General features: G+C 46.3%; 1 protein-coding gene and 2 long non-coding RNA genes across 5 annotated transcripts in view; 1 reads left to right on the plus strand and 2 right to left on the minus strand.

Annotated features, from left to right (window-relative positions):
- ctnna2 (catenin (cadherin-associated protein), alpha 2) overlaps positions 1-25,914 on the plus strand; it is a 285,740-nt gene extending 259,826 nt beyond the window's left edge. Inside the window, exons 11-18 of one of the 3 annotated variants that reach the window (XM_084687323.1) lie at positions 757-913; positions 1,975-2,175; positions 9,789-9,940; positions 11,442-11,555; positions 16,598-16,779; positions 17,738-17,843; positions 23,060-23,194; positions 24,720-25,914. In XM_084687323.1, coding sequence (XP_084543449.1) covers positions 757-913; positions 1,975-2,175; positions 9,789-9,940; positions 11,442-11,555; positions 16,598-16,779; positions 17,738-17,843; positions 23,060-23,194; positions 24,720-25,007 — 1,335 coding nt within the window. In that variant the 3' untranslated portion in view covers positions 25,008-25,914. Of the gene's footprint in view, positions 1-756; positions 914-1,974; positions 2,176-9,788; positions 9,941-11,441; positions 11,556-16,597; positions 16,780-16,997; positions 17,487-17,737; positions 17,844-23,059; positions 23,195-24,719 lie in introns of those variants that run through there. The other 2 variants (XR_014740965.1, XM_084687324.1) reach the window with 2 other exon arrangements.
- Positions 19,225-25,009, minus strand: LOC146236471 (uncharacterized). Its single transcript, XR_014740966.1, has 3 exons — positions 24,850-25,009; positions 24,316-24,348; positions 19,225-19,679 (listed from the first exon to the last, which is right to left on the minus strand). It is a non-coding gene; the product is annotated as an uncharacterized LOC146236471 (long non-coding RNA).
- A 371-nt stretch (positions 25,915-26,285) lies between the features above and the next one.
- Positions 26,286-26,500, minus strand: part of LOC146236472 (uncharacterized) — a 109,832-nt gene continuing 109,617 nt past the window's right edge. Inside the window, exon 4 of the long non-coding RNA XR_014740884.1 lies at positions 26,286-26,379. This is a non-coding gene — a long non-coding RNA (uncharacterized LOC146236472). The remainder of the gene's footprint in view (positions 26,380-26,500) is intronic.

Consider the following 26,500-nt stretch of genomic DNA (forward strand, 5'->3'; position numbering starts at 1 on the left):
GACATCGACCCATTGTTTCCCAGATCAGGGTTGGGGTATTACACATGGGACCCAGAAAACTATCTATGGATGAGAGGGGAGGAGACGAGGGGAGGAATGGATGGGAGAGTCCGATTTTGGATTCAAGGTTCAACACCTGGTTGATCACCACCACAGAAGGTCCGCCTCTCTGGTAAAAGTGACTTCCAAAGTGAAGTAAAGCTAGGAAACTTCTGTAGTGATTGCCAGACAGTTCGTCCCCTTCCAGAAGCCTCTTGGCATGGACTCAGCTGACAAGAAAAACTGAAATCAAGAGAAGCAACTTGGGGCAGCTGAGAAAGGAGAAGGAGTGGAAAAGCAGACAGGTCGTTCCAGATATGTCACTGTGTGTCTCGGTGTCGTTAACATCCGAGGTCTTTCCCTACGAAGTGCCACGTCTTTCAACAGGCTGCACCTGCCTCATCGTTTAGCAGAACAGCTCATGAAGGTGATTAAGTCAGAGTCACACATCCCTGACAGCTTGCATATAATTCATCCACTCGTGCTCCTTGTGCTCAACAACTTGATGGAAAAGCCTGCAAGGCCTCCTAGCTCCAGCTGAACACTAGTTGTGCCAGGACTGCTGAGTGAGAATTTAGGGAGAGTTAATGACGCACACACACACACCCTCTCTAACCCCCACTCACACACACATACACACTATGTCTCACACTCTCTCTGTCTCCTTTTTACTCAAATACACACCCTTTTTGTTTATCTCTGTCTATTTCATTTCAGGTGATCAATGCCGCACTTACCTTGGCAGCCCGCCCGCAGAGCAAGGTGGCCCAGGACAACATGGATGTCTTCAAGGACCAATGGGAGAAGCAGGTGCGCATCCTCACAGAGGCTGTGGACGACATCACTTCCGTGGACGACTTCCTGTCCGTCTCAGGTATGGCCTGCTGGCACGAAAACCTCTGTATATCAAACCCAATACATAATTGAATTTCAAGTGTTACCTTGACAGAATTACAATAGAAATACAGGCATCAATTCTTGAACTGGAGCTCATATGATCCCAACATTTTCTGTTGTTTATGACTGTTTGTAAACTTATCATGTAAGGTTCACTATAGATAGACTGAAAATAAATGTCCTCACCTTTGAACTTTTGTTACATACATCTTGTTGTATAGAATTTGTTTTGGAGTGGACATAAACTTCTTGTGGAGCTTTGGTAGGGTGTATCATTTGGTTTTCTTGACAGATGTCTGGACATGGAAAGCTCCATGTTGCTAATTTGTCCACTTAAAACTCACGGTGGAATGTTTCTGTATCTTATATAACCACTTTTGTAACAGCTACAGTATTTTTAGTCCAGTTCACTTTAAACAAGTGTCCATCTGTGAACGTGACACAATAGACAAACAATTTCTAGTTATTGGTCCACAAAGGATCACAACCTGCGAAAAGAAACACACACTTACAGTACTCTAACACGTACAAATCCAATAGATAGATCTGTTTTGTGCCACTGGGTTCTACAAAATCCCTTGACATATAAATTATAATCAACAAGGCCTCACAGTATCGATTGCTTGGGGCATAGTATGTTATTTTGACTGGTTAGCACCAAAATAGCTTTTTCCTCTCAGCATTGTTCTCATCGATCCACAGATGACTGACAAGCTCAGGAACAGGAAACTCCATGTGTTTGGTCCATACTGAAAGAAGAAAGCAACATGCAAACATTCCCACACATAATTCAATACCCCCCAAATGATATTGACTGAAAACTGTCTCAGCCTCATGCTGGCATTTTCTATTGATACGTTTTCTTTGAACGTTTCCTTCAGGTGCTACAGACAATGACACATATTGTTATAATACAACATCTATATTTTAAAACAAATCTTCCCTTTGTCCCCTCCCCCCATTTCTCTTTCCTCTTGTCTATTTTGAATTGTTATTATTTTACAACCTCCACCAACAAAAACACACTTGCCGTGGCAGAGAACCACATCTTGGAGGATGTCAACAAGTGCGTGATCGCCCTCCAGGAGGGTGACGTCGACACGCTGGACCGGACTGCTGGCGCCATCCGAGGGCGTGCCGCCCGTGTGGTCCACATTATCAACGCCGAGATGGAGAACTACGAGCCGGGCGTGTACACTGAGCGCGTGCTGGAGTCTATCAAGCTGCTCTCTGAAACAGGTCAGTGCACTGCTCTGTGAGAGGAGCTTCCAGTTTCTGAGCATGCACACATTCACACATGCACATTATATATGACTGGACAGATATACTGACTAGCAGGTATAGTCGGACACTCAGGGATTCATGAGAAGCAGGCGCTCACACACACACACACACACACACACACACAAACATACACGCGCCAGGTCATAGATAACAGACACACTCCTAACTACCTGGCGCTCTTCAATCCCACAATGCCCAGCAGCACCTTGGCTCTCACACCCTGGGCAGACGACAGACGCCAGGGCACCACCTGTTCTGCCCACCACCACTGGCTCATCTCACTCTCTAACGACCCTCTCTACCTTTCTCTACCTATCTCTCTCTACCTCTCTCTCTCTACCTCTCTCTACCTTTCTACCTCTGTCTAATGCCTGTCTCTACCTTTGTAATGTCCCTCTTTACCACTCTCTCGCTACCGCTCTATCGCCGGTCTCTCCACCCCTTTTTCTATCTCAGCTGCCACTGCTACCTCTCTTTGACCCAATCTCATTTTCTCTCTACTCTGCTCTCTCTCTCTCATTCTCTATCTCTCCATTCCCCTCACCAGCCATTCATTTGGCACCAGCTTTCAGAAGGCACCAGTTTAGCCCCTGTGACAGACCAAGGCCCAGAGCCAGAACAACGTGGCTCAAGTGGCACCTAAAGTGGGCGTTGGCACCTGGCGGCGTGAGCCGTCTCTCTGGGCAGAACAAATGCAGAGAGGGGGTAGATGTTTGGCTGTGTGCAGGGTTGGATTCTGAAGGAGTCCAGGTTGGACTGTCTCCCGTGTGTTTACATATTACTCGGACAGCTTGAGAAAGAATGAGACTGGGGATGTTCAGGTAAACAAATATATTGAAATGGTTCCCAGCGTTAATTATAATGCTTGCCTTTGAGTGGTGCACTGAACAGGGCTGATTGTGTTTGTGAATCACAGTTGTAAAGAACAATACTCATACAGTATGCCACTGTTGTTTTGTTAGGGATATCTGATTTCCAATTACTGGTGTTCCAGATAGGTAATTGAGAGAACATGAATCCATTTTTCAATTACGGTACAGCCTATAACAAGGAATACGCTACAAAAAGAGTTGACAAATGTTGCAGAACAAGTCTCTCGTCACCTTCATCAGTTTGTCCTAAGACAGACCTCCATCCCTCTCTCCATCCTCCACTCCTCTCTCCATCCTCCCCTCCACTCCTCTCTCCATCCTCCCCTCCACTCCTCTCTCCATCCTCCTCTTCACTCATCTCTCCATCCTCCCCTCCACTCCTCTCTCCATCCTCCCCTCCACTCCTCTCTCCATCCTCCCCTCCACTCCTCTCTCCATCCTCCCCTCCACTCCTCTCTCCATCCTCCCCTCCACTCCTCTCTCCATCCTCCCCTCCACTCCTCTCTCCATCCTCCCCTTCACTCCACTCTCCTCTGTTGCACTCCCTCCATCTCCCCCTCCTGTCTCTCCCATTAGGGCCCATTTAGGAGGGCCGTGAAAAATCCATTGTTTCTCTCGTTATACCATCCACCGGGATAATTAAGAGACACAATCAGCGCTCCTCGAGTGCCTCTGAACACGATAAGTCACCAACAACATCAGGGGAGGGAGGAGGTTAGAAACAGACCTATACTGTCGCACTGAGCGCAGGAGGGAGCACCCAAATGCAGGGAGGGAGGCGGGAAGGCAGGATTTCAAAACATCTTAAGTATTTATTTATCAAAATGCAGGAACGCAACAGGGATGCTCACACAGGTTACGACAGCAAGGAACCGACAAGGACTGACACAGGAAGCTAACAGAAATGCTGGGCTAGGCTAGGCTGGGCTGGGCTGAGCGATAACACAATGGAACACAGCTGGATGATTAGGAATGAGATACAGGAGGTGCAGGGAGACACAGAACAAAGGACGCAGGACACAGACGCAGGACACAGAAACTGACACTGACACAGGAAGCAGGACACAGGACACAAGACACAGAACTCTACGGGCAGGAAAACCAGAACTCTACACACAAGGGCACGGCAGTGGCCATGACTATGCATTGTCCCCGACTACCACAAAGCCAGACACACAGACAGGAGCTCTGCACATTCTCGTATTCATCCATTTACCTTTGTTCGATTCTGTGCTAACCTGTACTGCTATGCTATTAAGTGTGCCTTGACTTTCTATTCCTTCTGCTGTGATTCGGCTAGTCCTTGAGGAAAATAAAGCGATGGGACTCTTTTAATTTCCTAGTAAGGCAACCAGGTTAATGTCATGTGACCTCCCACCCTACCCCCCCCATCATGAACTAAGACTATAGCAGCACACCGCCACAGCCTTTATACATCATCCTCTGCCACAGACAAGAGGGAGTTAGCCCCCTGCTCCCAAGGATTAGCCAGGCCCAGAGGCCCAATAGAATGAGACACACACATACACACACACACATGCTCTATCCATCTCTCTCACACACACACAAACGCACTTTCACACATGAGCATATCTACAGTACGCACACCCTCTTACACACATACACACTAGTCTGTACACACACACTCCAATGTCACATTGGGGGGGGGGGGGGTTGGAGAGAGAGGGGATGAGTGATGATAGGGCTTCATAAAGGCTGTGTGCAGGTCTTATCAGGGGTTAAAGCAGCCTAATAGGAGTCAAACACAATACTATTAGGACACCATACTCCCCTCTCACCAATCTCCCCCCACCCACCTTCCTTGAAGAAATTAATACAAACCGCCGACTGGGTTCTTTTTCTCAGAGGAGAAAATTGGAAATAGGGGAAACCTTACTACGGCAAGACGATAGCAGATTGTTATTCTCAAGTACTCCCAAAACCAGGAAGTGGCCGCCCACATGCTAAATGAGGTGACACCCTCTGACCTTCCAGGACAAGTCGTTCGAGAGCCTAACAGACAGCGCTTATTGAAATGTAAGAAGGTCTGAAATTGAACAGGTTCTATAAGCATTCTGTTATTCTTTCATGAAGGGCTGTTTGTTTATCTGCCTTCCCCTCCCTTTCCCTCCTCCTAGTGGTTAGAGTCCCCTGAGCCATCATGCACCTTATTGAAATGTAAGAAGGTCTGAAATTGAACAGGTTCTATAAGCATTCTGTTATTCTTTCATGAAGGGCTGTTTGTTTATCTGCCTTCCCCTCCCTTTCCCTCCTCCTAGTGGTTAGAGTCCCCTGAGCCATCATGCACTTCTGATCCAAGCCATGAAACACTACTATTGATCTTTGTGAACCTACAGTGTGCCCTTCCTCCCTCCCTCCGACCCCTTCACACTTGATGTCTATAGATTTGAATCCGGGTGAAGAGGACTTGCAGGCTAAGTGCGAGATGATCAAGAATAGCAGGAAAACAAAGGAGAATGTACAGCCTGCGTTACTCTCACACCTTCAGAAGGTCCTGGCTGTAATTAACTAGACTCCAGCAAGCAATCGATAGATGTCACAGAAGATTTTTTCAAAAAGTGATTTGAACCAGGACTCATTCATATTTGTGTGCTTGTGTTTATCCACTCATGCCAGACATAGTCATTCTGTTTCTCCCTCCCTCCCTCACTAACTGACATCCGTCCAACCTCACTTATCTCTGCCACCTGACCCTGCCTCAGTTTTGCCTATCCTTCTTCTTTCGACATGGAGTGTGCCCGATTTGCAGCACAGGCACCCGACTCTGCAACGCTAAGCCATAGATTCCTGACACGCACACACATACAGAACCAGTATTGAAGCTTGTCCTTGAGAGGAGGGTGGGAGTGAGGTGAAATCAATAGCCTAATAGGAAAGTGGTTATGGCTTCTCTCTCTCTCTTCCTTTCTTTCTCCTCCCTCAGACTCTACACTATCCCTACATTGTTCTGCCTTAAACTAATCTCTGCCCCGGTACAAAGTATGAAAAAAGGACACGTTTTGGAGTCCATCATTAAGTTTGCTCCTGGAAAGGGTAGAATAAAATATATATATTTTGTTGTTGTTGTTGTACCATTTAAGGAAGCAGAGTGGTGTTCATTTTCCAGGCAAAGTACAGTAAATTGCACAGTTAAACCAGGGGATGCTCATACGTGTATAATGCTGTGGAACAGTAGGTGACATGCAAACTCGTAGACATTGCAGGCAGATTAACCAAATGAAGGTAGTTACAGCCATAGCATAAAAAATAATAATGCAAATAAAAAAAAACATAATGTATTTTTGGAATCCACCAATGTCACACCATTGTTAAATAACAACCATCATGTTGGGTTGAAGAGTAGAGGAAATAAATAAGTACGATGGGATGGAAGGAAGGAAAAACAGGTAGAAAGAAGTAGGATATACAAAGTTAGCTACAATCTTATCTGCAAAGGACAGTGTTTGTTACAAGCACAAAATGGCTACCTGGCACCGCCCAGGTGTGTACAGCACAGTCGTTAAAAACTGATGAGTCACTCTATTGTAATCTATTGTTATGATGGTGGAAAATTAGTTTCTTTTTGCCTAAATGGGAAACAGATGGAGACTTGGATGAGCAGAGGAGTTGGGAGCCCAGCTCGTTGGGTGGGAGGTGTAATGAAAAGCTGACGAGGGCATTGGGTAGGAGTCAGCGAGAGAGAGAGAGAGAGAGAGAGAGAGAGAGAGAGAGAGAGAGAGAGAGAGAGAGAGAGAGAGAGAGAGAGAGAGAGAGAGAGAGAGAGAGAGAGAGAGAGAGAGAGAGAGAGAGAGAGAGAGAGAGAGAGAGAGAGAGAGAGAGAGAGAGAGAGAGAGAGAGAGAGAGAGAGAGAGAGAGAGAGAGGAGAGGGGGAGAGGGGGAGAGGGGAGGGAGAGGGAGAGGGAGAGGGAGAGGGAGAGGGAGAGGGAGAGGGAGAGGGAGAGGGAGAGGGAGAGGGAGAGGGAGAGGGAGAGGGAGAGGGAGAGGGAGAGGGATAGGGAGAGGGATAGGGATAGAGGGGGAGAGGGAGAGGGAGAAGAGTGAAGAAAAAGGCTTGAGGTCTTCAGTCTTAAATCAAAATGGGGGTGGAAAGCCTTCTGGTTAGACTTGGCCACCGGCTCCCTCAAACACAAATCATAGCTTTGAAACCTGCTATTTGAAGGTTAAAATGCTCCACAATTTACTGCTGTTGTTTTTTGGGGGTTATGTTGCTTTTATGTTTGTATCTTCTGCCGTTTATATTTCACCGAGCTGAGCTGTAGGTTGTTAACACATCACAAGTCAATACGTCTCTTCCTGACATCCAAATGTCTTTAAGCTGGGTGTAGTCAGAGGGCGTAGTCAGTTTAGTGTTTTACTTGCACTTGTTTAGCGTTGTAAAGTACTGATGTAGTTCAGCTTAGCAGGGGTGTGTCTGTGTGTGTCGAGGGGGGATTGCTAAATCCATTCCAACATGGTCACGTTTAATTCCCTTCATCATTTCTTAACTGGAATGAGTGAAATTGCTCCTTAAAACCATGAGCAAAGTTGCCCATTTGGGACTCAGAGAAACATTTAAATATTTATATTTAAAAAACTCCTCTCCCTGCGAATTCCCAAAAGCCTATTTTACGCTTCCTCAGTAAGTGGATTAAACTGAATTAAAAATAAAAAAATAAAAAAAGATGCGAGAGACTTTTTGTAGCACCTTTTATGTTTTGGCATAATAAACCCTAGTGTTTCAAAAAACAATAATAGACACGTTTCTATCAATAGTACCTGAGAGCACGAGCTGGCTAATTGATTTGGCTCAGTTCAGTCACAGGCTGACAAGAAACGTGGAATACAACAATGAAACAACCTCTTAAAGTTAAGGGAATAGCCACTGGTGGTGAACAAATATCTCTCTCTTCTTTTTGTTTTCTCTCCTCACCCTTCCTTCTTTCTGTATCCTCAGTAGACCTCTTCTTTATCTTCACCCGGGTCATTATCAAACTCTTACTTTCAGAAATTCAAGCCTCGTTTTCTTTTCTGTAATGTCGGTATTTCATCTGCCCTTCTGAATATTTCAACAGCCGTTCTCAGGATATCACGTCAATCAGTTTTTTCTTTCCCATCTTATTCTCCTGATGCGCCTCAGATGTCGTTGCAAGTGGGGTCTTACAGTGAGCCCCCCCACCTCTCTCTCTCTCTCTCTCTCTCTCTCTCTCTCTCTCTCTCTCTCTCTCTCTCTGTAGTCTGACTAGCAGCTGACATAGGTACACTGAGGTTGTGCATGATTCTCAAACCCAGTATCATGCAGGCGTTAGACTCCCTCCCTTCCTCCCTTCTCTTTCTTTGACTCTCTCACCCACAAATCCCTTTATCTTTCTCTCACTTCTTGACTCACGCAACCCTTTCATATCTGTTTTCCCCTCTCTCTCTCTCTCTCTCTCTCTCTCTCTCTCTCTCTCTCTCTCTCTCTCTCTCTCTCTCTCTCTCTCTCTCTCTCTCTCTCTCTCTCTCTCTCTCTCTCTCTCTCTCTCTCTCTCTCTCTCTCTCTCTCTCTCTCTCTCTCTCTCTCTCTCTCTCTCTCTCTCTCTCTCTCTCTCTCTCTCTCTCTCTCTCTCTCTCTCTCTCTCTCTCTCTCTCTCTCTCTCTCTCTCTCTCTCTCTCTCTCTCTCTCAGGGGGTGGTTGAGTGAAGACAGAGTAGTGGACATGGCTAGCTATGGAAGTGCTCTTGATGAAAGATGAAAGTGCGTGTGTATATGCGTGTGTGCGTGCACGTCACTGCGCCCAAGGTCACGTCAATCTCCTCGTCAGTCCCCTCTCCTCTTTGTTTCGGACAATCGATTCCCATGGAGCACGGCCACTGACGTGCTATCGTGTAGCCTTAGCAGACGGCCATTAATAAAACAACACATTATTAAACATCATCCGCATCCAATTACCAGGATTCATCTGTAGATGATTGAGCCGACCTTCTCAGTATTTATACATGCAGTGTGTACGCTTCACGTCTAACCATATTTCACACAGCTCATGAGAACACACAGAACATACAGATGTCACATAGCTCTTGCCAAAGCAATGTGGACCTCTTCAAATGTCAAGCTTTGTTAAAATAAAATAAAAGGGCAGAAAAAAACTAGCTTTACAAAGCATTTAGCAATTTGCTTCCTTTTGTTTTAGAAAAGCGATACATTTTAAATGTCTTTGGCATGTCGATGTGAGCTTCTGTCTGTCTAAGCTGACAGTCTTGGCTCTCACACACATGCACACACACACACCAACGCACACACAAATATGTTAGACAGACAAGGCCTGCTCCGGGTAGCCTAGCCACGGTTAATTTAGCATGCGAAAGGCGTTCTGTCCCTACGCAGAAACTTAAGGTGACACCTCGCCTTTTCCCTGAGTGACCAGCAAGTGAAGCATCTGACAGGGTAAACAAAGTTGACAATCGCTTGACCGGAGCACGCGCACACACATACACACACGTGCACACACACATATACACACGTGCAGACACACACACACACACACACATACAAAAGCTTCATCTTGTCTGTTCCCATTCCTTTTGCAAGTCTTCCACTTCCTACTGCAGGTTTGGAAGGTTACTAACTAGCGTACCAATACCCGCCTTTAACTCCCTTCCTTTTTCTCTCTCTCTTTTCCATCCTGCCCTCCTCCTCCCCCTCCCCCTCCCTCTCCAGTCATGCCCCGCTTTGCCGAGCAGGTGGAGGTGGCAATTGAGGCCCTGAGCACCAACCCTCCTCAGGCCTTCGAGGAGAACGAATTCATCGATGCCTCACGCCTTGTCTACGACGGGGTCCGTGACATCCGGAAAGCTGTCCTGATGATCAGGGTACGCTCACACACACACACACTCACGGAACACATCATCACTTTGACACACATTTGGAGGATATCCTGTGCATATACAGTTTATTACTTCACAAATGCTTACTTCCTATTTGATGAGACAATGAGAAGCCCAATAAAGGATCCCGTTTGCACAGGTACAAGCTACACTCTGGAGTTCTTTCACCCTGAGCTGCAGTTAACATCGCCAGCAGATCAATCACATCCCAACGTGAAATTCATGTGGACGTGAACTTCCACACTGCAGCACCTCACCACCAGAACTTTTAAGAACAAAGCAGCTGGACAGAGCAGCTGCCTTTGGTTCACAATGACCTGAAGGTCCACAACGACCCATCATTGTGTTGCAACAACTTTACCCAGTACAAAAACAAATAAAAAGCATTTTATTTTAACCTTCGCGCTGTGGGAGGTGTGAGACAGCCCGAGGTTAAAAGAAAATGTTTCACTTTATTTTTGTATGAAGTTGTCGCAACACGTGGGGGGGTCACATTGACTGAAGGGTCACAATGACCCGAAGATAACACAAGGGTTAAACGATAGACCGTATCGCATTTTCCTGAAATTTTGTTTAATCTCGTCTCCGTGTGGAGAATGTTCTCGACACTGTACAGACGCACTGATCGCTTCTCTAGTGCTCCTTCTTGCCTTGCTACCGAGATGCTCTCTCTGCGAGAGCGCGGGAGGACAGATTGATGTTTGTTTACCCTGTCGCCTTGGTAACGAGCGCGTTTGTTGACTGACAACAATATATATATTTTTTTTTTAAGCATCTCCACCTCTATATCTCTCTTCTGTTTTCCTGCTGGTTTGCCCAAGGCCCCAACATGGCGGATGCTAATTGGAGGTTGGGAGGGATTAAAACACGTGTACAAATTAGCTACCTTTAGACCCTCTCTTAACCTCCACCCCCCTCATCTAGCCTTGCACTCAATGGCAGACATGAGAGGTGGAAAATATTGGAAGGAAGAAGAAAAAGTAAAGACTCAACCACAGAGACCCTTCAGGGCATTTGACACACACACACACTTTTCTTTCACTTGGTTGCTTGATCTCACTTAAAGTGTGTGGGGTGTATTCCGCTCTTATGGTACCTAAACGCTGTGCCTCAAAAACAATGATGCAAGGGACTTGAAACCCCAGTGCAAGATTGGCTGAATAATTCATCCATGTGAAGATCTGACTGGTTTTAATTGTGGGACATCTTAGCGCTGTCACAGAGGGGGCTCAGGTCTGTCCTCGGTCCCTCTCAGCAGACACTTCAGAGGAGCAGCAAGGACACCAAGGAGATCTGGATCACTTTCAGGGACAGATGGATAGGCCTGTTGATCTAAAGTCATTTTTCTTTTGACCCCCCCCCCCCCTGCTTCTTTCCCCGATGTCCTCTCTCTATCTCGGTCTATTCTAATGACCTCTATAACACCCCCCCCCCTCCCTCTTCCATCTCCCTCTTCTCTTCATCCTCTCTCTGTCTCTCTCTCCAGACACCAGAGGAGTTGGAGGACGATTCTGACTTTGAGCAGGAGGACTACGATGCCCGTAGCAGGACCAGTGTCCAGACCGAGGACGACCAGCTCATCGCTGGACAGAGTGCCAGGGTGAGTGCATCGCCACAGCCTTCTTGAGAATCCTCTTGCAGCATACTGACGTGCATGTCAGTAAATCACCAGTAACGTCACCTGCAACTTAGGAGATCTTCCTTGCGAGTGTGCGGGCGCCTAAGTTGTTGAAAATATTTGACCAAGGGCGACGTAACAGTCCTTAGTTCTCAGCATGTACAGTGTAGGCTTACGACTAAAGATATGCACACATTAAAACCCATTTCAAGTTAATTGGTCCCTTTTTACTTTCATTTTGAAATGAGCTAGCATTAAGCTCCCGTTTAGAGGCCGCAGGTGTTAAATCGCAACCACAAACAAAACCGCAATTAGCCGATCCCCTTTGGACGAGCAAGAGAGCAACACTCAGGATGCGTGCCAGAACCTACCGCCGTCGCCGTCAACAGGGGGCTCCAGGCTTTGTGCACATAAGCCTGTTCTGTTCTACTGAGGCCCGGCTTAAACAACATTAGGAGGGTGTCGGCGCTGAGGGGGGGGGGGGGTTAAGGCAGACAGAGTGCTTGTGCGTAGAAGCGACTGGGGAAGGATGGAGCTGGTGTACGTTGGTGGGATGCCATCAAAGCAAGTCCACAATTAGGAGCACTCGTTTTGTTTTAGCTTTCAAATTATAATTTATTTTGCATACCATTTTTGACCTTTCTCTTTCAGTTTGGGCCCAGTAAATACAATAATATAATCAAGGATGTTGAGAGAGTTGAACCAGCTGTGGTCTTCCGGAAGCTTCTCAGAGATGAGGCCAGAGCAGATACGTCGCTTAGCTAAAAGGGTTTCTTACAAACCCTGTGAGGGCCACATGTGGTCACTCACAATCGATAGGGAGTTTATTTGAGTTCAAAGACAACAAAAAGTGAAGGACCACAGTCATTTAAAATAAGATCTGAGACCAGTAAGAAATTGGATGGCTGCCTTGAAAAAAAAAAAACTCTCAACACTCAGCAAAGCCCTTTATGGACACAGTAACAAAAATAATAGATTTCTATCATTTGGAACGCTCACTTTGGCCATACGGAGTGTTACAGTACATTGCTTGAGATGGTTCGTGGGATCTCAGCTGTCGTTCCGGGAGACCTGTGGGGGGTCGGGAGTGTGTGCGCCTGAGTGAGAAGCAGTGACAGTTTGGCCACCCCACGTCCCACCAGGGCACCCGTGACACCCCACCGTGAGGCCATCTGAGCGCTGCCTCACACACACACACACACACTCTGAACACCAGAACAACAACTTAGTGGCTGGTAAGTTACTGTTTGTCATTATGCAGAGCAGCAGCCGTGTGAGTGGGCAAATCAGGATTGTAACATTTCCGAGGTGTGTTCGTGTTTGAGTTTGTGTCGCTTTGTTAAAAGCCTGGCAGTCAGTGGTTGTTAAAACATGAAGAAACTTCTTAAACAAGTTCTCATTATTAGACGGTTCAGACACACACTTTTCACATTCATAACATATTGTGTTCACTTACTATGCTCGAACATGCTAGTCTTTCCCGGTCATGGCAAGCGCACTCACACGTGAAGACCCACAGTGACACGCTTGCTGGTCCAGTGTTTCTCCAGGGATTGACACCGGCAGACCTAATCTTCTGTAGTCTGACTAGCAGCTGACATAGGTACACTGAGGTTGTGCATGATTCTCAAACCCAGTATCATGCAGGCGTTAGACTCCCTCCCTTCCTCCCTTCTCTTTCTTTGACTCTCTCACCCACAAATCCCTTTATCTTTCTCTCACTTCTTGACTCACGCAACCCTTTCATATCTGTTTTCCCCTCTCTCTCTCTCTCTCTCTCTCGCTCTCTCTCTCTCTCTCTTTCTCTCGCTGGTACAGAGGGGAAATCAAATCCAGGGCATCCCGGGAGTCTTTGTTCTTGGAGCGGTTTTTCCTGGTGCTCCGCTCTGCTTGTCACTTCTATTATACTTATGCATAAGGCTAAGTTATTAGAGTCAAACGTGCATAGTAAGAGGGCTGCACAACACACAGGGGAAGGGCCGAACACAGCCTCTCCTGCTAACTCACCAGAGTGTGCTCATACACACACACACACACACAGAGGAGACTTAACAACGCTCCCCTTTTCACTCGCTTTCTCTCTTTTGAAAACAGGGATTGGATAACACTGTGGATAGGTCAGCCATAAAATTGAACCCTTGAGTGTCGGGGCAGTTTATTTCAAATGAAACAAATTAAAGTCATTTGGAGACGCCTCTGTTCTCTTCTCTCGGGCGCGCCATGAAGAGAACCCGGGAAACCGCGGCTGCCTCTAATCCCCCGCAGACGCAGGGGCGCCGGGAGTATTGGCTCCGTCTCTCGGCGGGGCGGGATTTGGCGCGTGTGTTAAGCTCCCGAGTCCTGCTCCTTGTTGTTATCAGCAAGGCAGGGGAAAGGATTTGGGGATAAGTGAATTCTGGAGAGAAGGAAGGAAGAGTAGATAGGGTGGGATGGATGGAGAGAGAGAGAGAAAAGCTTAGAAAGAAATAAGAGTTTACCTCTTGTTCTTCACCATCCTGTGCTCCAATGACATCCCAATCCGGGCCTCAAATGTAACGTCCGTCTCTGTTTTTGTCGGTTTCACCTTCATCACATGGAACCTCTTGTTCCAAAAAGCCGCCCAGGACTGGTTGAAATTGAATACCGTGTTGTGTATTCCTTCTGCCCCTACTTTGGAGAATTCTATAGCGTTTACAGTTAATACAAATAAACCGTTGTTTTTACTGTCTTAATTAACTGCACAACCTGCTGAGCCACCACATAAACGGCCAAGTTCACCCCCCCAAAAAATACCCTTTACACCCCCTCGCTGTTGCCAAGACAGTTCACGCACACACTTATTAGTGATGCAGGTAGCCCTGGTTCCTCCCAGCAGGCTACCAAGCCCTCCATGACATCTCACAGCCTCTCTCTGTCACACGGCCAGTGCCATCCATAATTAGCAGGCGAGTGAATCATTGATGTTCGGCGCTGAGCCGAGAAGATATTAAAATTCCTTCCCCCTGCCTGAGGGGTCAACAACGGCACACACACACACACACACACACACACACACAGTTACACTCCTACCTGCTGTTCAAGGAGTGGCCACTCTGAATTGCTGTCCATTTCCCTCATATCATGCGAGGGAAAAGCATGTGCACTGACATTACATTTACATGTAGTCATTTAGCAGATGCCACGTCATTTTGGCACAGCCGGGAATCGAACTAGCAACTTTCTGATTACTAGGCCGATCCCCTAACTGCTCAGCCACTTGACTCCTGTGATGCTGGCCTGTTGGCAGACGTCAAAGCAGCGTCATGTTTCTCAGGGTGTGGGACAACAAAGCCAGCACAAGGGAGCCCTCATTGTTGTAATAGGCCACTCCCGCTGAGATGAATTGCACATTAGTGCCACGTGTTTTGAGTGTTTCTGCGTGGCTTCGCCACCCATGCTGTTAAACAGGATTTCACAGCACGCTGCGGAGACGAGGGGAAATAATACAGTCGCTCAGACCGGGTGGGGATTAGGATGGTTGGTGTGGTCGTAATGGTTGGAAAACAATACAGTCAGAATACCCTTTAACTCAAAACAGGAAGTGAGTCCCCCCTCTTGTGGATGGGACCCTGCTAACGCTGGGAGAGCTTGTGCGTGTTTTAAACGAGTGTGTTCAGCAGAGTGATCTGCAGGCAAGTGACTCAGGACTCATCTGGCATGGTGTGATGACACAGACGAGTCACACGTGCACCATGCTCTCCATCTCCCTCCCTCTCTGATGCTCCGATCCTCGGGATTGGTTTTCTTTCAAGCTCTTCTCTCGGTTTCTTCCTCTCTGTTGTTTCCCTCCAGCTCATTTGTCTCTAAGCTACTCAAGAGACAAGAGACAGAAAAAAAGAGAGGGGGAACAGAAAAAGAGGAAAGCCAGTGCTATTTTGTTGTGATGTTCCGCTGCACAGACCCAGTGAGGGGCTGGGGAGAGATGACGCGTGTTCACAATCTCTCCACACACCAGCTTTGCTGTGAGAAAAGATGAGGGAGAGAGACAGAAGGAGAGGGTGAGAAAAGAGACAGAGCGCGGAGAGACTGAATGGAGGCGTAGGGACCGTTATTTCATAATGAGAGCAACGGTCATTCTCATGCAGAGTTCTGGTTGGGGGAGTCAAGTCTGGGCGAGGTTGCTAAACAACCACAGCCGTTTGCAAAATGGATGCTTCATTTAGTTGTTTCTTATTTTCCCCCGTCTCCCTCCCTCCCCCTCTCCTCTCAGCTCTAGAGTCAATATAATCGACCTAATGCAGTCCAGGTTACTTTTCTGTTCTCCTCACCTCACTGACATAGCGTTGAACAAATGCATAATTCATCCTCAGCTCTGAGAAGTGAGGTAATTATACATTTATCTCCCAAATAATACTGGGCTCCCACTGCGCCTGTGACCTTGGCACAAGATTTATGCCGTCTCAAACTAGCCCTGAACGGCTTTTGGAGCAAGCAGATGTATTCTCACGACAGAGAAAAAAAAGGAAGATGGAAAGGGTGAGGGTGAATTAAAAAAATCTGCGTAGAATTTGAATTTCCCTTTATATTAGTATAAACGGAAGGTTAAAAAGTATTGTAAAGTTTATAACTGTCTTCCGAAACGTGTCATAAGGGTAAAGGACAATCAAAGTTCTCAAGGAATAAAAAGTCAAATGACAAACTCAATATCCATTCCTACTGAGTTGAGGATTGGGGTACTTAACAGAATGGCAGCCAGCAGAGCCACATTATTTTTAGAACAAAATGGTCTTTAAGCTGACACGGTGTGTCGTCCGTTTGTTACTGCCAATATTTAATTGCCTTTGTTCTCTTCTCTCCCTCTGCCCATCCTCAATTCCCAATCTTCCTCTCACCTTACGTCTTTCTATTGGTTCCCTCATCCTCTCTCTAATCCTTCTTCTTCTTCTTTTCTCCTCCGTCTTCTCTTCAACACTCCTCTGTCATCCTCCTACTCTCTGTCACACCTCTCTTTCCCATCCGCTCCCACTTTATCCCTCCCTCTCTACATCCCCCTCCTCCGCCTTCAGGCCATCATGGCCCAGCTACCTCAGGAGGAGAAGGCTAAGATTGCTGAGCAGGTGGAGAGCTTCCGGCAGGAGAAGTGCAAGCTCGACGCGGAGGTGGCCAAATGGGACGATAACGGCAATGACATCATTGTCCTGGCCAAGCAGATGTGCATGATCATGATGGAGATGACTGACTTCACCAGGTAACAACCAACCGACCCGCCCCCACGTTTTCCTTCTAGTTACAAACATGACATAGGTTGTCAACCTGCTAATTATTAGCATCAGGTCTGCTGGATTAAGGTTTGAATGTAAACCTATGGAAGGGTTCCTTCTCTGGTAACAGGGTTGGGCCTCCCTTCTTTAAGACTATCACTTAACTGAGCTCTTCTCAATTTACAAATAGTCTGTATTCTTGTAGTCCTGGCCAAATCCCACATTTGCATCAGATGATTTCTCACTGTGCTGGAGCGTCTCCACATTCAGAGCTATGATTGGTCAGAGAGAGAGGGCCCAGTGCCGGCTGTCACTGGGCTTCGAAGGCCAACTTCCTACCGTGGCGACCGTAGTCAGAAGGTTAGGGCCACAAACAGACACAGACAAACACGTGCTTACACATTTGTACTAGATTATACATCAGGGTTGGGTGCTTGATCCAACACTGTTTACAGTCTCCATGCTTCTGTTCACAAAGAGGCAGCAGATCTTCTCTGAATCCCCTCCATCTGGTTTCTTCCCAACTCCCTGCCCACTACGAGGCTCAGTCCACAAACACACGGCCTACAACATGGCGGAATACCGCCGTCAAAGAAAGGGGGTAGTCAAGCACAGACCTGCGTCAGTGACTCCTTAGGCTGGCACACGCTGGGGTCACCTCGCCAGATTTGGTTGTGCAAGTGTAGAAGCTACAATTAAGGTGAAACAACGTCGCCTCATCGGTACTTCTAATCATTCCAGCTCAACTGAAAGATGCTAGATGACATGCTACTGCTGTACCAAACAGAACTAAGAATATAACATATGTATAAACAATAGAATGAAAAAAGGAGAACGGTGTTATTTGTAGTCCACACAAAAGTTGTCGGAGTGGTGTGAACCATACTTACCCAGTTTCTCCCTATGTGTGTATGTGTGTGTGTGTGTGTGTGTGTGTCCTTGCAGAGGCAAAGGCCCCCTGAAGAACTCCTCAGACGTGATCAATGCAGCCAAGAAGATTGCCGAGGCTGGCTCCAGGATGGACAAGCTGGCCAGGGCTGTGGCAGACCAGGTCAGGCACACTCCTTACAGCTTTGTGTGTGCGTGTGTGCGCGTTAGGCAGGCATAATAGACCCTTTGAAAGGCGCAAGTCTTCCCAATTTTTTCACAGCTGGGAGCTGGGAGAAAGAGTTTGTATACCTTTGTGGATTAGTCACTGTGCAAAGTGTAGGGTAATGCTGAGTGTTTGAGTGTGAGATGAGCGAAAGAGTGTCCAGTATGGCTGTCAGAAGACTTTCAGAACACTGTTCATTTGCGTGGGCAGTGCCCAGATTGCCACTGGCATGTGCATCTCTCTGTCTGTGTGTGTGTGTGTGTGTGTGTGTGTGTGTGTGTGTGTGTGTGTGTGTGTGTGTGAACGTGTGTGTGCGTGGCTCCTCCTGAGGGACTGGTCATGAGAGAGCGAGGGGGCTTGGGTGGGCGTGCGGCCCAGATCCGTTGTCATTCTCTCTCTGTTATAATTAGCTGTGTGGAGGTGTTGCATATATTATCAGCTGAGCACCTTTCTCCCAAACAAGCTGACAGATCATTTTCCATTTCTAATCAATCAATGCATTGCTTGGGGAAAATCCCAGGGTCTGGAAGGGAGTGGTAGGGATGTGTGAGTGAGAGTCTGTTCCAGGTGTTAGTGAGTGTGTAGATAAGGGTACACGTGGATGCACAGTGTGAGTATGTATGGGGTGGCTGTGACTCAGGGGGTACAGAGGATCGTCCACTAATCGCAAGGTTAGTGGTTTTCTCCCCGACTCCTCCAGGCCATGTGCCGAAGTGTCCCTGAGCAAGACTCTGCTTGGGCCTGATGGTCAGGCCAGCGCCTTGCATGGCAGCTCTGCCGACGTTGGGGTGTGAGTGACTAGGTGAATGTAAAGTGCTCTGCTGCTAAAATTAGCTATATAAATGCAGTCCATGTACCATCTATGTATAAGGATCCTAGCAGTGCTGCCGTGGATAATGATATATTCTTCATTAGACTTATGTTTGATAAGGAGGGACTACACTTTGACTTATTGAGTCATCAAGACTTATGTTTGCTTTTGTTAGGCTTTTAATTACTGCCTGAGTTTAATCAGGTCAAGCATGCGTTGACGAACAGAGAAAAGTATTTTTAAGGTATTGTGTGACACAGAATAGAAACAATTATGGTCAGACATGGAGATAAACTGCATGTGTGGATGTATTTGTATGTGTGTGTCAGTATGTAGTAGACGTGTGTTTTTGTAGGGGATCCTGTGTACCACTGTGGGCGTGTCGTGTTCTAGCCACCATTTTGTAACTCGTCAGCCAGTATTAGTTGGCAGGGCTGGGAGGGAGGGAACCTGTCACATGTCCAATCAGAGCTGGGGGGGAGGAGGGTGGCTAGGCTTGAATCAACAGTTGCTGTAATGAAACGAGCAGGTGGCTTGCCATTTTTAATTTAGTTTTTTAACTGATTAGTAGGCTGGTGTTTGCTGAATATTCACAACCTTCTGTCACTCATTTTCCATCCATCTCTCCTATTCTCAGGCAGGAGTCTGAAATACCATAGTCACTAGGTGGACTGAAGGTCCTTGATTTTCCCTCCCCTGAACTCATGTCAGAAATGGTTTTCTTTAAGAGAATTTCCATGTTGAGCATCAGCAGACTAGCATTGTCCAGACTCAGTTGAAATACTAAAGCCATGAAATGTTTAAACATTCAGAGTTCCCTTAGTTAGATGTTCTCTCAAACTACCTTCTCCTGATCCACCAGAAATATTAGTCTTAATATATCCCTTTCATTGTGCTGTGGCACGTTGTTCTGGTGAGGACCTGTAGCTGGCAGCCAGGTCTCTTAAGTGGCAAACCTTGTTCCACTTCCATTGGTCCATTCTCTGAAATGGGAAATGGGTAGGTTGGAATGAAGAGAGAGAGGTAGAGAGAGAGAGCAAACATTAGCAACATTTATAATATACCGACTTGAATAATAATAATATAAATACAAAGTTGTACACCTGTTTGGTGTAGTAACACGTGTGCTTATGTTTAACTACAGTGTGTGTCTCTCTCTGTATATGAGTTCATGAAATATAAGTCTATATAAGGCTGTGATTTATATTAATGATTTTTCTGAATATTCCATATTGCTTTGGCAATATGTATTCTTTCCAATAATTATTTCCATGAGAGAGAGACAGAGAGACAGAGAGAGATTGGGGATTGGCTTGAGAGGTACACTTGTTAGTAGTCTGCTAACTGCAGCACTTGACCTGGCATGACCCCCTTCAAGACAACACACTCCATTTCACCCCCGAGTAGTTTGAAAGAGACTACTTTTTGTCAATCTTTTCCTTCTCCTTTTCTACCTCCCTCTATCATCCTCCATTCTAACACTTTTCTTAAGAGTTTGCCCAGCCCCCCCCCCCCCACTCACACAGTGCAAGGTTGTCTTTAGAAAATACTTGCTTTGAGACTTGCTAGGTCTTCAGAGCTACAAAGCAGGGACCCCCTGGAAAAGATCATCACAACATCCTCACCACCTGCTGACTGGAATGGTGTTACAGTCAAAGGACAAATCCTTCAGAGAGACACAACATTAACACTTTCTCTCTCTTCACCTTCATATGACAATCACAAATCCTGTGTGTTGGGAAAATTGAAGATGTAACACATTTATCCTGTATAAGAATGATTCCGCGTTCAGCATTCCTTGTGTGTAGAGAGAGGCCTACCCCCAAATCTGATCTTTGGGGAACACGAGGCATATGTAAACAAGGTGACCTGGGCTGACCACTCTCTTACTGGAGAGGCCATAAAAGATGTCTGGCCTTATCTGTGTTGGGTGAATCATGTGGTCAAGCTTACAGGGGTCAAAAGGCACACACACTCAAACACGCACGCACACACGCCTGCGCCAGGTCTATGCAAGGAGCCAATGAAGAAGAGCAATGGAACATTTGCATGCATTTGTCTTAACCAATGACTGTAAAGAGCGGTTCTGCTTAAATAGCTAGCTAGCACAACATGCTAGCGGACAAACTTTGTAGCACAATGGCGTGTGATGTTTTTGTCTCCTTGTGGGCCGGCCGCAAGCAATAAACTTTCTTAAACTTGTTCATCGACTGACTGTGCAATGCTTGATAGATTAATATTTCTGACACTGTGATTGTCATATTCAGAAAAAAAGTTATTTTGATAAATATAAAAACTAGTCTAATAATTTGTGGCAAGACAGGACCACTAAGATTTTCTTCAGAATATGACCTTCATTTTGGTTTAGGTTGGATCAGGCACTTAGCTAGCTTATGCTCCCTGAATGAATGAAGGAACAGGCAACAAAATGTGAATTTGATGTGGTTAAATATTAATTGGTCAACCAAACAGACTCAGTGTGGGGTCTGTGCCAAAGCAGGGTTTGTTGGTATTCTTCCATGGACGTCCAGTGGTGCTCATCTATAAAACAACATTGAGATTGCCTAGGGGCATGTGTAGAGGGAAATTTAACAAGTAGTATTTAGAGCTGGCTTGGGGAGGTTAAGAACACAAAGTGTGACATTCCCTCAATGATTTGTGCAGAACTTGGAGGTCCATTTTGTCTTTTTCTATATACAGTACAAGGCTCATAACAAGTGCCCTATCAATCACAAAATGTGATTCTGATTAGGAAGAATGGTTGTTGTTTACTGGAGTTGTGGCCAATACTGGAGTCATATAGAACAGACCCTCTTGGATTATTCAACATGTCTTAAAAGGCTTATTTGGTTTTGGGCACCAATTATGTATAAAAGCAAAAGGGTGGGGGGCATGATACTGGGTGAGTTCAGAGGTCAAGAACAGGTTACTCCAGAGAGACAAAGGAAGAGTGAGAGAAGAGAGAGAGAGAGAGAGAGAGAGAGAGAGAGAGGGAGGTAGAGGACAGAATGAAGCTACCGTCTTGGTACTGGCAAGGTAATGGGCCATGCTGTTTATTTACATCAGGAGGGAATCTGGGAATGAAATGGACTATTAGTCAGTGTAGGGGGAGGAAAAAAGGAAACAGTATTGTCTGCCGCATGCCTAAACCAGACTGGCGAGAAGGGCTTCTCTAGTGTGCGTTTGTGTGTGTGTGGTGGAATTAGCAGTGATTCTAGCTAGGAGTGACGGGGAAGTGATCATACCTTAAGAGTAGCTTCACTGGCTCCAACATCGGCATGCAAAGCTGCTTGTGAAGACAGGCAGACTTTAGTGTGTGTGTTTGTTAGTGTGTGTGTAGTGTTCCTCTGACATGATCCTTAATAAGGACTGAATGTGTTCCTGTGGAGGGTCAGTTTGTTTACTTCAGCTACATTTTTATCATGACATGAATCCTTCTCACCACACAGTTGGCTTCCCAGTAATGTATGTTTGTCAAGTGATGACGTTGAGTTACATGGTGCCAACAGGATGATGTATTTTGCAGACCGTTTCTGCCCATTAGAGCTTAGCCTGGGACCAAATCACCTTAAACAGATGTGTGTGTGTGTGTGTGTGTGTGTGTGTGTGTGTGTGTGTGTATTTAAGAGAGGGAAAGGAAGAGATGCTCCAGTCTCCTGGCTTAACTACAGTATAGCTTTTCCTGTCTGCAGCTCTGAGTCCTGGGGACCAGGAAGTGAGCAGTGCTAATCACCTCAGCTATGTACTGCTCAATGTCCTAGTTTGGAGCCTTTAAATATTAATGGTGCAAGAAAGGTGTGGGTACAAAACAATTTCACACAGTGCTTAAAGGGCCAGACACACTCTTCTCCAATCCTCCAGTAAACGCATGGGTTTTCTGGAAGCAAGCATAAGCGCTAACCTTCTGTGGAGCATGCTGGGTAGGTTTAGATGCATGGAACTTTGTATCTGCTGTGTTGGCTTAGCCTAGCCATGTACACCTGGTAATGTTCATCTAAAAGCATTGTGCTTTCTCAAACCAGTCCTTATTATTTCACTTCCAACTTCTGCTTTATTTAACTGTAAGACGTTGTAGACCTGTGTCATGCAATTCTCACTGAAATGACAAGGGCGTAGTCTGACGTACTGTATCCATTTATACACTATGGCTTGCAGATGTTACCTTTGATGCTTTGTACTGTTTTTAGAGTACACATTCATTGACTTTGCGGGAAATTAAGCAATGATGGAGATAACCTAACCTCCCGTACTTAAGCCCTCTTACTTGTAACTCGGCAAACAACGTCAAAAAAGACCCTTTCACAAAAACTAAGCACTAGCATTAAGTTCAGTATTATTCACCCAGTGCGTGTCTGTGTCTCAGTGCCCTGACTCGGCGTGCAAGCAGGACCTGCTGGCCTACCTGCAGAGGATCGCCCTGTACTGCCACCAGCTCAACATCTGCAGCAAGGTGAAGGCCGAGGTGCAGAACCTGGGGGGAGAGCTCATCGTCTCCGGGGTAAGTTGCACCACAGGACCTTGTTGGCCCTGTACTCTTAAGTGAGAGCAGAGTGTGTTTTTCCGCAGTCAGCAGCCCTTCCTTTCAAAGTTTGGATACATTTTGCTTTAGGTCACACTCCCTTTAGTTACCTTTTACATTTGAAAGAAAGTATAGACAATACCTTATAGTATATTTATATCACACAAGCCACAACCAGCTGCTGCAACTTGGCTGGCAGGTTGGATTGACCTGCCCTACATTTATTTCTTAGACACCCTTTGTAAGGGTGTTAGGGTACTATTATGTTAAGTACCATACTTTTTCAAAGTAAGTTGCAAGCTGTGCCTTATTGTCCTAATGTACATCCACCCCTATGAGTGTTCACTGAAATACTGTAGTACCTTTGGCTAAAATCAACCTACAGTCCCGAGTCCTCGTGTAGCTACGGCACTACCAGCAAGGTACCAAGACACTATCAAGATCCCCTTTTCACAAGTCACATTTGTATGCCCTCCCGCCCACCTCCATCTTATCACATGGCTGGATTGGCAGGATGGGGGGGTGTAACTTTAACCTCCCCCCACACAACAGGCTACAGGAGGGATGTCCTTCATCAACCAATCATCTCTCACCTTCTTCGGAGAGTTGTGTGGGGGTTGATACAGTTTACAGTAGGAGCTGTTACTGTATGTCCTGCCAGTGTTTGTCTGTCCTGTTGGGAGTCAATTAAAGCAAATCTAAAGACCGTGGATGGGGAGTCCAGGGGTCCCGCTGAGACCTTAACCTTTTTACACTGGCCAGCTGGAGTCTACGTTCATTAAATCTCGCCGGTTGACTCCTCTCTAGGAGGGTGGGGGAGAGGGGGAGGTGTGTGTGGAAGGCTTGGAGGGGGTGTAAGGGCGTCCGTGAACTCTAAAATGTCAGCCAAACAAAACAGGCGGCAGGAGAAAAGTGCACCCGACCTCAACCGCCGCTAATTACGCAGTGCCGCTACGACCCAAAGCGGACGGCGTGTAGCGCAGAGCCGGGTGCTCCTTCCCCTTAATTGTCAGTTGAGAAGACTGCCTGGGTCTAGCTCACAGATAGAGACAGAGAGAGCGCTACCTGCACTGCAGGTGGGCTCGCTTTGTCGTCCTCACCAAACTCCAGGATCTCTCAACAGCAGCAGCCACCTGTCAGAGGCAGCGGAAACCCATGCAGTTAGACACGTGCCTCTTACTCTTTCTTCAAACAACACTATTTATCTGGGAAAGATCACATTGTAGTAGATTGCCTGTTCAGGCATCCCAAGTTCCCCAAGGAAAAAGTAATGTAACCTATTGTAAGTATGCTTTGCAAATAGGTTGTATACAATCTGTAGGTTAGGATGATAATGCCGTTCATGAGCTGAGATCTGAAGTCGAATGAACTTGCTACTGTTCTTAAGACCCTTTCTGTAAGTGAAGGTTTGTACATAGACACAAAGTTGTACTAATCTCTCTCTCCACTTCCTCTATCCACCCACTCTTTATTCCCCCCCACCCCCCACCCCCCAACTCTGTAGTTGGACAGTGCCACCTCACTGATCCAGGCGGCCAAGAACCTGATGAACGCCGTGGTGCTAACCGTCAAGGCCTCCTACGTAGCCTCAACCAAGTACCAGAAGGTGTACGGCACAGCCGCTGTCAACTCACCCGTGGTTTCCTGGCGCATGAAGGCCCCTGAGAAGAAGCCGCTGGTGAAGAGGGAGAAGCCCGAGGAGTGCCAGACGCGCGTGCGACGAGGCTCCCAGAAGAAGCACATCTCGCCCGTCCAGGCCCTCAGCGAGTTCAAGGCCATGGACTCCTTCTAGAAACGTCCGTCTGAAACGAAGAAGAAGAAAAAATTACAACAATTATGACGAGAAGTTTAAGATACCGCCCTTTCTTTCTCTTTGTGTTCATTTTGTTTTTATTTTATTTTGGCTAAGTCGAGATCTACTTATGGCACCCCCCCAGCTGTGTTCAGGGTTGTGGAGACACCGGGAGGACTACAGTACTCACTAACTTGGAAAACTACAACTCCCATGGGCACCCTGGGCTTTTGTCGGCCAATAGGCAGCCGGCATGCGTCAAACACTATTTATTGTTCTTCTTTTATTGTAGCTTAACATGTGAGTCAAAATGTGGCACACTTTAAAAACAATGAACTTTAAAAAGGAAGGAAAAAAAAAACGAAACATCAGAAAAGTGTCAATCATGACCTAGCTGTGGTTGTCAATTATTTTAGCAAAAGAGTTATCCCAGCTGCTGACTGGCTGACGCCTGTTTATGAGAGGAATTCTGTTGAAGGGAAGAGTAGAGAAAAAACACTGTCAAAGGGATACTATCCAAGTTTATATGCTTCCTCCTAACTCGGTATATAATGACTCTTTTCTTATATTACCTTAGTAGTGATAGGATTAATTTATGTTTAAAGATACCAGGAAGTGTCAGCATCAAGTCAGATAGTTTCTTCTTTCCTGATATTGATGATAATCCATATTGTGTTTTAATCTCAAAGCACATTTATGGTCTCTATGGTATTGCAGTTTAAAAAAATAATTAATTTAACAATGATATCACTGAATAATGTTGCCTTTGATTGGTTGTTGTGTACCATGTAACTTAGACCCACGGAGAGTGACTAGTTGTGGTTTGCTCAGATCATAGAGTCCCTAAATACAGTTACCTTTATATTCACCCTTCCCTAATAAATCCCTTGACTTGGAAACCCTTTAAGTGAGTGTTGTTTGTTTATTTCTTGGTTTTCAGGGGCCAGGAAATTCTGGAATGTCCTGTCTTGATCCACTCCTAAAGGCACATCCCCCACCCTGCGCTTTATGTAGTTAACAACAGCAACAGGGAAGGGTGCAGACCTTCTGGAAAGGAGCATTGCCACTGCTTCCATGTTCAATTTTTTGCTAAACTTGAGCAGAATTTACACTTGACTACACTGCTTAGTCAGACCGCTGCATTTTTTTTTATGTCCGATGTGACGATTCTTGACAGCAAACCAGGCTAAATATGTGACAAGGAAACTGTTTTTGTGCCCCAGAGAAGCCTGTGTAATCCAAAATGTAATATTGAGCAACAGTTCTTCTCACCTCCAGATGCCTTCAAGGTGATGGCAGATCCTGCTGCGTTCATGCCAAGGCATTGGATCTTTGTATCGAACATGTGAGCCCTCGTCAATCTCCGTTAAGCCTGTGAGAGGAGAAGGAGAAAGCGGGGGAGGTAAGAGGACCAGTCAGCATTTAGGCAATCAGAAAACGAGAGGGTGAGTTAGTGAACTACGTTGCATACCCAGGGACAAATCTGGGGAATG

This window comes from Hypomesus nipponensis, chromosome 22 (genome assembly GCF_054491055.1).
Source record: "Hypomesus nipponensis isolate SF chromosome 22, ASM5449105v1, whole genome shotgun sequence".
NCBI classification, from domain to species: Eukaryota; Metazoa; Chordata; class Actinopteri; order Osmeriformes; family Osmeridae; genus Hypomesus; species Hypomesus nipponensis.